At 40.3% G+C, this 13477-nt stretch overlaps 1 protein-coding gene across 1 annotated transcript in view; it reads left to right on the top strand.

Annotated features, from left to right (window-relative positions):
• si:ch211-63b16.4 (kinesin heavy chain) overlaps positions 1-12313 on the top strand; it is a 142175-nt gene extending 129862 nt beyond the window's left edge. The window contains exons 19-21 of the mRNA XM_051919660.1: positions 7361-7547; positions 10903-10996; positions 12103-12313. Coding sequence (XP_051775620.1) covers positions 7361-7547; positions 10903-10996; positions 12103-12235 — 414 coding nt within the window. The 3' untranslated portion in view covers positions 12236-12313. The remainder of the gene's footprint in view (positions 1-7360; positions 7548-10902; positions 10997-12102) is intronic.
• The last annotated feature ends 1164 nt before the right edge of the window (positions 12314-13477 follow it).

Here is a 13477-nt window from a genome sequence, read left to right on the forward strand (position 1 = left end):
CCTACCACTTGATAGATAGATAGATAGATAGATAGATAGATAGATAGATAGATAGATAGATAGATAGATAGATAGATAGATAGATAGATAGATAGATAGATAGATAGATAGATAGATAGATAGATAGATAGATAGATAGATAGATAGATGTCACTTTGCACGACCATCTGGGTGCTGGGAAACAACAAAAGATTTGCCTACCAAGCAGAACAATACATATGAAAATAAAAATGACACCAAGATGGCTGCTGACTGGGACCCTTGCTTTGTTGTGTAATTGTTCGGCGTAGCGCGGTATACTCTGTCAACACAGATTTATGTGGTGCCATGGTTGTAACGGTGCTTGCACCGACTCTGTGCTCACGATCAGGACATAGCATAACAGGTACATTACAAAATGACAATTGTGATATCATGAATGGGAGTTTGTCTGAAGTATTTCCAAACTAATGAAGGCCTAGGCAGAATATTTTACTATTAATTATGAATATTAATTGCCATTGTTCTTGGTTTTGGCATACTGGGCTTGTTTTATGCAATGTTGCAGTGGTTTGTTATTTTGGGGGCATTTACATTTTATATTTACAGTATGATGATGATGTCAGTCAGAGCCATTTTGTAATGCATTTTTCTCTGAATTTTCTTTTCACAAACACTACGACACCTGTTGCTATTATCCATTCTTTAAATAAACTCTTTTTTTGATAACATTATTATTAATTATTGGCTATGGCTTGAACTTCTTGGTTGGTTTAGATCTTTTGCTCACACTTTTTAACCCGAGTGTTTTTTTCCCCCCATTCTCCGGTATTCTGTTCTTTGCCTGTCCTTTTACATTCTCCTAGAAACTTGTTTCAACTCCTGGTTACTTTTTTTTAATTTTAATTTGTTCCCAGTGAGCGCTACACCTGCTAAGGTGTTCCTCAGAACGTCAACAAAATCCATTAAATTACTGAATGTTAAAGTAAGCTAACTACCAGCGGAATCTTTCCAATTTCCTTAACATTTTTGACTTAATAAGTTAGAAATGATGGCAATACCTGTGTAAAATGACCGAGAGGAGGGTGTCACACTGTATCTGGAATTGATTCCCAGCCTATTTATAATCTGTATTGCCAGTTTAAGACCCCCTTATCCTCCAGAAAATGTACTGGGGACTCTAAATTGGTCCAGTTTGAGGGAGTGTGGGATTATCTTGTGATAGAGTGGACTCTGGAGTCCCACCCTGAATTTGTGTCAAGCTCCGGCCCCTTTAACTGATTAAAGTAGAGGTGGTTCAGATCATAGAAATATGGATGGATAGTTTTGAGTTAACATCCGAGTACTGACATGGTTAGCACTGGGGTTTGATTGTGTGTTGGTGTGGAGGTGTGGAGTTAAACTGTTCAAACCCGTGTGTGTATGAATTTTTCCTGGTTTGTCTTATTACTTTCATATTCCTAAAGACATGTAGGTCAGGTTAACTAGAGACGCTAAAGTGACATAATTATGACTGTAGAAGGATGAGTGTGTGTGCAGAGATACCATCTGAATCCAGGAATGCTGGGATGAGCTCCAATTTCCAACAGCTATTTAAAGGAATGAGCAAGCTGACAAAGTTACCCATTGTTCTAAAACAGCTGTTGTTCATTCTTTTTAAAAGTTTTAAAAAGTATTATGGTACGGATGTTATTGAAAAAAAAATTAGCAATTTATTGCAACTTTACCTTAGATATATTTGGCAAGAAATGTACCGGTTGGTTTTCAAAAATGGGCATCTTGTTTATTCTCCAGTTGATGCCAAACAAACCTGCTTTCATAACTTCATAAACCTGACCCTTGACCTCAGGAGGAAGGAAAAATTCTTGACTCCTTGCCCTCAACATTATAAAAATGGGGGGATTCTTATGGAGTAAACTTCATCAGAATGGGTACTGTTGGTAAAGGTGGAAGAAACTCAGTTCTGTCCTAATCAGCGACTCAAATGCAGTAGAAAAAGTTTGTGTCCCGCCAAGTGCATGTGCTCTTAATGGGACGCTTCTTCAGTGGACAGCATCTCAAAGTACAGTAGAGTGGGCTTTCTTCACATGAAGAGAATAAAAATATGAATTAATAATGAACCAGTATTTCTTTATAGGAATGCCTTTTCAGAGACATGGAAGACGCTAGGAATTTAAGCGATATGGTAAGAGGCGCTCGAATATTGACTTCATTACATAAGTCTAACTTCTGTTAAGAGTTTATACATAAAGTTGTGCTTGAAAGTTTGTGAACCCTTTAGAATTTTCTATATTTCTGTATAAATATGACCTAAAACATCATCAGATTTTCACTCAAGTCCTAAAAGTAGATAAAGAGAAACCAGTTAAACAAATGAAACAAAAATATTATACTTGGTCATTTATTTATTGAGGAAAATGATCGAATATTACATATTTGTGAGTGGCAAAAGTATGTGAACCTCTAGGATTAGCAGTTAGTTTGAAGGTGAAATTCGAGTCCGGTGTTTTCAATCAATGGGATGACAATCAGGTGTGAGTGGGCACCCTGTGTTATTTAAAGAACAGGATCTATCAAAGTCTGCTCTTCACAACACATGTTTGTGGAAGTGTATCATGGCATGAACAAAGATTTCTGAGGACCTCAGAAAAAGAGTTGTTGATGTTCATTAGGCTGGAAAAGGTTACAAAACCATCTCTGAAGAGTTTGGACTCCACCAATCCACAGTCAGACAGATTGTGTACAAATGGAGGAAATTCAAGACCATTGTTACCCTCCCCAGGAATGGTCGACCAACAAAGATCACTCCAAGAGCAAGGTGTGTAATAGTCGGCAAGGTCACTAAGGACCCCAGGGTAACTTCGAAGCAACTGTCTCTCACATTGGCTAATGTTCATGTTTATGAGTCCACCATAAGGAGAACACTGAACAACAATGGTGTGCATGGCAGGGTTGCAAGGAGAAAGCCACTGTTCTCCAAAAAAACATTGCTGCTTGTCTGCAGTTTGCTAAAGATCACGTGGACAAACCAGAAGGCTATTGGAAGAATGTTTTGTGGACGGATGAGACCAAAATAGAACTTTTTGGTTTAAATGAAAAGTGTTATGTTTGGAGAAAGAAAAACACTGCATTCCAGCATAAGAACCTTATCCCATCTGTGAAACATGGTGGTGGTAGTATCATGGTTTGGGCCTGTTTTGCTGCATCTGGGCCAGGATGGCTTGTCTTCATTGATGGAACAATGAATTCTGAATCATATCAGAGAATTCTAAAGGAAAATGTCAGGACATCTGTCCATGAACTGAATCTCAAGAGAAGGTGCAAGACAACGACCCTAAGCACACAAGTCGTTCTACCAAAGAATGGTCAAAGAAGAATAAAGTTAATGTTTTGGAATGGCCAAGTCAAAGTCCTGACCTTAATCCACTCGAAATGTTGTGGAATGACCTGAAGCGAGCAGTTAATGTGAGGAAACCCACCAACATCCCAGAGTTGAAGCTGTTCTGTACGGAGGAATGGGCTAAAATTCCTCCAAGCCGGTGTGCAGGACTGATCAACAGTTACCGGAAACGTTTAATTGCAGTTATTACTGCAAAGGGGGATCACACCAGATACTGAAAGCAAAGGTTCACATACTTTTGCCACTCACAAATATGTAATATTCAATCATTTTCCTTAATAAATAAATGACCAAGTATAATATTTTTGTCTCATTTGTTTAACTGGTTTCTCTTTATCTACTTTTAGGACTTGAGTGAAAATCTGATGATGTTTTACAGTATGTCATATTTAAGCAGAAATATAGAAAATTTTAAAAGGTTCACAAACTTTCAAGCACAACTGTGTATGTGTATATATAGTGGAATATTCGGACCCGGACACAAACAGGCAGACACAGAATATCCCAAAATATACGTTTTATTCTTCTCTGCACCTGCACAACACAATAACAGTGCATCAATCACAAATAACAGTCCTTTAGACTTTCTCCTTCTCTCTGCCACCTCCAACTCCTCACTCGCAAGCTCCGTCCTCTTCCACCCGACTCCGGCTCCCCGAATGGAGTGAGGTGGCCCCTTTTATGGGCGTATCTGGTTCCTGTTCCGACAGCACTTCCTGGTGTGGCGGAAGTGCTGCAGTCCATGGCTTGGGAACCATCCAGGCGCTCCGTGGTGGCGGCCACGGACCCCCGCAGGGACGAGCTTCCCAGCTCTGTACGCGTGGCCCTGATAAAATCCAGGGGGGCTGCCCTCTTGCATCTAGGGGAATATATTGGCCCTCTCCCGGTCCTTCTCTGCTCCGGGCATCCTGGTGGGGCAAGGTCCCTGGTCGTCTGCCACAATGTCATATGACATTACAGCTGTGTGGCGTGATTCCCTGAGGGTGATTCGGCTCACAGGATCCTCATTGTTGAGGACTCGAGCAGCTGGATGCCCACATAACACCTGGCTGGTCATTCCCAGAGGTGGCACTGGACTGCGTGTCTGCCTGGAGAGTTGCCAACCAGGATCCCGAGCTGTCATCATAGGGTGGGTGCAGCAACGTGCTGTACCAGTGCATGCTCCCCAACCTGACCTGACAGTATCTGTAAGGTACACCAATTGTATGTCTGACAATATATAAACCAGAATCATTGCAATGGCATTCTACTTAGTCAGACAAATAACAACTTAACAAATACAACTATTTGAATAAAATGAAGAAAAAAATAAAACAAAATGCAATCCACAGAGAGGGTAGAATTAAATATTTTGTGCATTTTTAGACTAAATAAAACAGAAAGAAACTGGACTGCTGTATGATGTCACAGGCAAAAGACGGGTGAACACAATAATACCAAAAGTCTGCATAGGTTAGCTAGAAGACAATCCGTGCGTTTACATGCACACACATTGTCGAGTTAAGGCAAATAACACTGTTAAGGGAGCAACGTGGTTTCTTAATAACTCGCATTTACATGCGCAAATAATCTTCTAGAGTGCTTCTTTGGCATAACGCTCCAACATAATTTAACTACACAACATGAATTCAAAAACAAGCATGATACTTGTGGTAATTTTCTTGTTTTATAAATATGTTTAGTCAAATTGCCAGCTTACTTCTAGGTTTCTGTTGGTGGATTGCACATAGCAAACACTTTTCTGCTTGACTGTGCAATTGAGCCCTTGAAGTTCTTTGCCTTACTCCCAGTGCTGCTGGAATAATAACAACACAGGTATTTTTAATTCAATAATGTGTTATTTTACTTGTTACAGTACTTAATGTACATTCGTTTTAATGTGTTGCTGAGCTTAGCACAGAACATTCAGTTCATCAGTTTAGCAATTTCTGAAATATTGAGTCAGGCGAAGGAATAATTGCCTCTTAAAAAGTATTTTGTGGCCACTTCAATAAGATGCTGCAGATGTTCTATCAGACAGTTGTGGCGAGCGCCCTCTTCTACGCAGTGGTGTGCTGGGGAAGCAGCATTAAGAGGAAAGACGCCTCACGTCTGGACAAACTGGTGAGGAAGGCAAGCTCTATTGTTGGAATGGAGCTGGACAGTTTAACATCTGTGGCAGAGCGAAGGGCGCTCAGCAGGCTCCTATCAATTATGGAGAATCCACTACATCCACTAAATAGTATCATCTCCAGACAGAAGAGCAGCTTCAGCGACAGACTGCTGTCACTGTCCTGCTCCACTGACAGATTGAGGAGATCGTTTCTCCCCCAAACTGTGCGACTCTTTAATTCCATCCGGGGGGGGTAAACATTAACATTTAACATTATACATAGTTATTGTCTGTTTTTTCACCTGCATTATTATCATTCTTTAATTTAATATTATTTATTGCATCAGTATGCTGCTGCTGAAGAATGTGAATTTCCCATTGGGATTAATAAAGTATCTATCTATCTATCTTCTACCCTTGGTTGAAAGTGTGTGTGAAGCAAACATGCGTAGGCAGTCCTTAACAGTAACCTGGTTAAGGGTTTACATCAACACATAATCGGATTATTGGTAGAGAAATCTACCTCTGTTGATCAGGTTTCTCAGAGGCTAATAACCCCTTTTCTCTAATCAGAATAAGGATTTACATAGCATTCTAGAAACAAGATTTCTGTGAATAATCAGGTTATTGAAGCACATGTAAATACGCAGAATGAGGAGGTCTATGATGGCAAGAAAAACAAAACATCTAATTGGCGCTGAAAGATCACGCTAAGAAGCACTTGGCACCACAAGCCACTACCAAATATGTTTGTCACCAGTGGAGGTGGGAGCTCCAGATACTCACCAGAGCAGATCATGCCAAGTGAATGTATTATTGTGGTGAGCTGGACAGAACAGGGCTTCTTCTCCTTATTCTCCTGGGCCTGTTAATAAAGATGTGCCTAGAAACCCACCGGCTCCAGACGCAGGTAGAAGTAACAAGATGTGGGATTTGAATAGAAACAATAAAAAAAAAGTTCAATTATTATTAACAACACAGCTGTTTTCCCCTTGAATTGCAATAGACTGACCATGCACAGTATACGTTTAATTTAATTTAGACTCTTTAAAAAAAAAAATGTATTTGAATAGTTTCTGACTTAAATGAGTAAGCAGTTGGGTTTGAAATAAAAGCTTTATTTGGAGGTGTGATGTTCCAACATCCACTATTGCAGGGGGGCATACAAATTTTGTGCTATGTCAGTGGGTCCAGGGTTCATCATGTTTTCCTAAAGCTGCTGAATTGGATAAGCGAGTTAGAAAAAATGAAGGATGGATAGTTGGGAGCTTCCATGACAGTTTTGACATTTACACCCTGCTTCATCCAGAAATACTTTAAACAAAGCCATCATAAGAAAAACTTAATACCGGCCACCTATTGGGAATATGTACTGGCTTGCACAGTCTCTTTGAAGTACCACTTTAGGTGATGGTGGCATTGTCAGGACATACACAGGGATCCTTTTAACACGGAGCCTCACCCATCCATTTTTGTAAATTGCATAATACAGTTTTTTTTTTTTGGGAGTTTGACAGCTTAATGAAAGTGAGGTGCCTTGTGGAAATTGCCATGAATGAAGGAAGAATATTGAAATACCACAAAAATGCATCAGATGTCAGAATCAAACTGATACCCTGTGCACTAGAGTGTCCTCCACTACCTGCTTACTGGCAGGGACAGACTATGACACCCCCAGCGACCATTACATTTGATTATGGGGGTTCAGTAAATGGATGAATGAATGGATAGAATTCTGTTGCTGGTGGCAGAATGTTTAGATTCAAGTTCCTCCAGACAGAAAAAAAGACAATTCAGATAGATGTAGAAGCAACTAATTTCAAAGAATATTTTACTATTGAATATTTTCGTTTTGAGTCATTTATTCAATTGCTTGTGTGTTTAAATAGCTAAAATCTGCAAATGATGCCCTTTTGGCAAGGATTTGTGTGCTGGAACAGCAGCTGTGCTCTCAGAAGTGTGCCAGCTGTCAGTTCCTCCCTGGCCATCTACTGCCATTCTCAGGACACCCCACAGATGCCGAGATGTTGCTGATTTCACAGGACCAAGAACCGGCAGCATCAAGAAAGAAATCAGGTTTGGCTATAATTTACACGTATTTCACTTGTAATGTTAATTTAACAATTGTAAAAAAAAAAAAAAAAAAAAAAAAAAAAAATGGTAGTACCCTTTTTGGTAGAAAAATATGAAAATATAATTTAGCACATAAATGTAAGTATCTTAATAAACACCTTCTCCTGATATTTGATATGTGAGTTTTATGGTGAAATGCACAGGTGCTTATGGATGCTCGTGCTTAGTGGTCGAGGATATTGATAGTTTCAAAATGCTCTTATTACTACGCTGGCTGCTTGACGGATACCCGCCTATCACCCACACGCCCTTTTTTATATCAAATTATGAACATTGCATTGGTAAAAGTTAATCATGCAGCAGCATTTAAAACTTTCTAAATGAGAAGGGACAGAAAAAAATACACATACAACAATAACCAGCCAACCAATAGGCCTTGGAGTCTGATTTCTGGGAAATCTCCAGGTCCAGATGTGTTGCCTTCCAAACTTTTTTCTGCATACTGGGCTCAATTAGCATCTGTATATTTACAGAAGATGTAAAATATGGCAATTACTTCAACTATATTAAATTCAGCAATTAACTTCACTTTGATCATTTTGCTTTTTGAAACAGGACACACACCTGACTTAGTGCTCAAATTATTGGCCTGCTTCTTTGATAAATATAGATACAAAATTATTAGCAATAGTGTTATCATTACAATTATGGTCAACTATTACTAAAATTATGCAACCAGAACGTTTTATTTTTTCTCAAATATTTGCAGACAATGTCAGCCATCTGTTCTATTTGACTGACACTGCCCGCAACTGCATCTTGACAAATATCCCTCTAACCATTAGATACATAATAAATCCAATATGAATTGGGAATATTTATAGCAGCTAGAGCTTACAGCAGGCTATGGGAAAATATTTCATAATATGGTAAATGCATTGTATTCAGTACCCATGGCAGTGATTCTCGCTAACTCTAATGGATCTGGGCCTTTCCAAATAAAGAAAGCTGCCTGGTATTCATTAATATTACAATGCCTTGAGTAGCTTACCCATAATTAATGTTCCAATGTTGGCACAAAATACTCCTGTACAGTGATGACATTGCACTGCTCTTTGGAAGTGCCCCATCTGCACTCCCCAAAATTTGGAGCACCTGTTAACTCTTTTTGAACCTCTCTGGATGTTAAATGTATGGCCTACGTCAGGCCCACTGCTTTTAAATCAGCCCTGTTAGCAATGCTCTTCCCATTTATCAGTTTCTATAGCTAAACAATTTAAATACTTAGGAAGCTGATCTTCTAGTGGGATCTCCTTATGATATCTATTTCATGGAGCATCCACAAATCCTGTGTATTATCATACTCAGTGCAAAACAATACATCAATTAAAAGTCACTTATTATAAATGTTGTGCCATGGACTTCACTCAAAATTCCTGCTATCTCTTCTGAGAGGGAAATGCCCCAGGTACCTACAAGCGTAGGTTTTGGTTTGGCCACTTGGTTTCAGTTCTTTGGTTAAAAATTCTGTACATTTCTAAATCCTATTCTTCCTACAAATATTTTCTCATTTCATCACATCTTTCGTTTAGTGGCTATCCCCGCTCTCTATAATATACTGTATTATATACTGTACTGTAGGTTTATATACTGTATGTACTCGTTAACCTTAAGAACTCAAGGATAAATATTATCTTGTCCTGGTGAACAGTTTGATTTCAGCCTATTTAATCAGAGCAGTACTTCTCCCTCCACAATTTCAAAAGCACTTGGTAGCTCCTTAGTAGTCCCTGTTACCGCTGGGATGTTATCTACTTCCCCAGAGGGACCCCAGAAAAACGCATCATTATAGCATTAGCTATATTCACAGTCTGTATTTTTTTTAAATTTCCCTCTACTATTCCTGATGTATTTTACCTCCTTCTTGACTGTTCTTTTCTCTCTATTATAAAAAAAAAATCCTGGGAGATGAGACGTGATCTTCTCGGAAGACAATTTGATGTCCTGTGAGACAAGTCAGTCAGACAACATTTAAAACAATTTCACGGGCATCTAACCAAGCAGTTGTTGGAATGCTTTTGGCAGACAGACATCATGTGCTCCCAGCTCTTAAAACAACGACAAGCAGAACACGCAGCTTGCCAGCAGCAGCAGGAGGAAGCCAGCAGATGATCCGACCGCTTCTCCCTAGTGTGCGTTCAGCCCCCCCCTTCACAACGCAAGCAGCAGAGACACAAAGTGGCAAAAGGACAGCTGTGCTGCTGTACAGGCTTTTAAATGATCAGTGTGCAGCACGACAAAAAGAACACACAGCTCACCACCAGCACCAGCAGAAAGAGAGCAGATGATCCGACGACTTCTCCTTAGCATGCGTTCAGCCGCCCCCCCCAACTACTAAAATACTGAAAGAATATCTTTGGCTCATCTTATTTGTTATATTCCTCTCTAATTGCTTTTTAACTTCCCTAATATCTTTCTTGATGGCTGCCCTCATGCTCTCATACGTCATCCAATTCACTTTGGAATTATCAGTCTTACACACTTTACATCACTTTATTCCTTTACATCTTCTTTTTTACCTTCTTACTTACCTACTAAATTTTGGGATATACCTATCCTGCATTAGAAGTAAAACATTTTTAAACCTGTTTCACTGCTCCTCGACCACCTCCACACTTAAAAGCTTGTTCCAGTTCATTCTCCTTAGACTTTGCTGCATTTTCAGTCACAGGCTTCATTTACGTAACTTTAGCCGTCACATAATCTGAGATCCCCAGCAGCTCAGTCCAACCAGTCTGCGACTCGCCCCAACATAATCAAACTGGTCCGACTTTTCTTAAATCGTAGCAGTGGGCTCCGTGTGCATGCGGAAGTGAAGAACCAATGAGCACTGGCCAGACAATGCACAGACTGCAGCTATTAGGAATAAGAAATGCAGCGTTTTTTGGGCCTTACAAGTAGAAGAAAGTCTTGTTGCAGCTGAACTCACTTGTCCTGTAAAGGCTTCTTACAGTGCCGACTCCGTTGGGCAGCAGGTTACTGGCTATCAGAAATCAGGAGGAACTTGTGGTACTATGGGAGTGTCAAACTGTGTTGGAAAAGCATTGCGCAGTAGTTTAATTTATGCAGTGTCTAATCGTAATTTTACAACCGCAAACGACAAGACTGCACTTGTGATGTTTGACATCTCCTCTGCCTCCAACTCGTGTAATATGATGCCAGTCTAACTCCTGTTAGAAAACCAACTGGCACAGCTAAGATTAAAGAAAAGCTTGAAGTGAGGGTAAAGCTTTGTGTGAAGTAGCCATTTTTTTTTTACTACTTGCTTTACCCCTTATTCCCTTTTTCTTTCTTACAGAAGAAAGTCCTTCTACTCTGCAGTCTGAAAACACTGAGGCACATTTCATAAGAGATTATGAAATAATGAAGATGAAGGACATGCTTAAACAAGTGTAAGAGAAAATTGTTAAAATACAGTAGAAAAAATACATAGCTGCTCCTGCTTATTTTGATATCTAGTAAAGAAAATACAAGTATAGGGGCACAGTTGTAAGCACTACCGACATTGACCGCATAGACTCAGGTCCAAGTCGTGGCTCAAGTTCTGATGTTGCATGTTCTCTCTGTTGTATGTGCAGTATATGTGTATTTCATCCAAGGACCCCCCCGCCAACCATTACACAATCTAAATTGGGTTATTAGAGTGCCAAGTGAGCTTGGTAATGGATTAATAGCCTGCCTAAGACTGGTAGTGGTCTTATGCTCCCAGCTAAAGTGGTTCACTGAACAGGAAGATAGATGGATGGACATGTTTGTTAGATAGAAAGAGTCCCAGTGCAGCACCGACCATCTTTATGACCAGGGGGTTACCAAAGAACAGTTGATGATATATGTCTGGTGGAAACTCTACGTGAAACAATACGGCTGGAAAATCTAGGGATTTGTTTTGATTAAATCAAAAGGAAACCATTCTGAGGGACAGCTGGGACCTCTACACACCCAGGGCACCCTCAGAATGGAAGTACCAGGGGAGATTCTCCCCAGGATGAGCTAGGTGGCAGCCCACCTGGGTTGCAGCAGTGCCACAGATTCCCACAGGGCTTCATGGGAATTGGTGTTCTTTAGCTCAGCCCTTTTGGATTCTGTGGGGAATAACGAGCCCTAGCCTGTCGGGCTCCAGCCAAACCTGAAGTGCTTCCGGGCCACAATTATGGGAGAGTGGAAGTATGTATGGGTTTCTCATAACACGAGCTGCCTGCCACTGCTCCAGGTGCCAGAGTTGGGAGGAGGAAGACAAAGCTTGCTGGGAGAAGCGTGGGAGGCAGAGAGAAAGAGAAAGATAGAGATGACAGTCTTGCTGTGTGTTTGGTATTTACTGTATTGTGGCTGTGATGTGGGAAAAGCTTTTGATAAGAGTTTCCCAAAATAAAATCTGTTTGTTTGAGACTTGTGTCTAGGGTCTGTGTTGTGTTGGGTGTTAAGGGAGATGGAGCGCCCACTGGTGGCCACATAGTGTACACTCAATTGTACTACATTATTTTTTACTCTTTTTTTACAGAAAAAGGGAACATACCTTGCTCCTGGATATGATGGTCATTATGTTCACTAGAAAATGGTTTGTTGAAGAAGCTGTGCCGCATATCAAAAGAACGTTAAAGAAGTGCGGCATGAGGCTGGAAGACACAGACTAAGGTGTCACATTTGTTCAGTTTTTATATATACACAGGTCTAAACGTTATGTTACATTAGTAAGTAGAATAAAGGAACTATGAAAGAAATTCTAAATCACATTAACAATTTATAGAAACCTGGATTTACAGTAAGTGTTCAAAATCCGCCCGTGTGCCAATCTCAAATGTCAACCCAATAAATTGACATCATCAATAATCGTCGGACCAGTAGCACTGAACCAGTAGGTACCCACTGGGGACATTTATTTTTTGCATTTTACTGAGGGGTGAGCACAGCCCTTGTGTATCTTAGCCTCAAGAACATTGACAACTGCAGTGCACTATCGGGACATACAAGTTTGATACGTGACACAGGGCATGCACAGTGGCTGGTCTCAGTGTCACAGCTTTCAAGAGTTTTAGTATGTAATAAGAGAATAATAGATGTTAATAACTTTTCAATTGTAATGGTAGTGTATGTTATTAAAGTATGTTACTGACCACTTAAAAGCCTGTGCGGAAAATGGTCCACAGGGAAAGATGCAAAGCTCCACCCGAAATAACGTGTGCATGAAAGAAGGCCTCAGCCTTGTCTGTGATAACTACAGTGTTGACTTGTGAAAACTTCCTTCCAAATGATTATACAGCTTCACTTTAGCAAGTGGTCCTGCGGTGGGTTGGCACCCTGCCCGGGATTGGTTCCTGCCTTGTGCCCTGTGTTGGCTGGGATTGGCTCCAGCAGACCCCCGTGACCCTGTGTTTGGATTCAGCGGGTTGGAAAATGGATGGATGGATGGACTTTAGCAAGTGTGCAGAAAACAAACCAACTGTGATTCAATATTATTACCTAGTATTTGGACAACCCCTTTATCCACGATGTAGAGGTTTAGGCTTTGACTTAGGGTTCAAATCCTGCTCCCGACACTGTTACCATGAACAAGTCACTTCACCTGGCAAAACAAAACAAATGGAATCAATTGTATCTCAAGTGTTTTAAGTCACCTTAAATAAAGGCATCAATCAAATAATAAATACATTTAAATAAATAGCTCAACAAAAAAAACATACCTCTAGTGAGATGGTCTGCGGGCTTCACTGGACATCATATACAGCTACTAAGACCAGGGTGAGCCTCTTCACCATATACGGGGCGACTTTTTATCGTGTGCCACCCTGTACAAAACTTAAACAAGTTAAAGCAGGAGTGCTCAGTTTTATTGGAAGCAGCTCTTTCAAATGAGCTTTATTAACGCTAGCGCATGA

Source organism: Erpetoichthys calabaricus, chromosome 15 (genome assembly GCF_900747795.2).
Source record: "Erpetoichthys calabaricus chromosome 15, fErpCal1.3, whole genome shotgun sequence".
NCBI classification, from domain to species: Eukaryota; Metazoa; Chordata; class Cladistia; order Polypteriformes; family Polypteridae; genus Erpetoichthys; species Erpetoichthys calabaricus.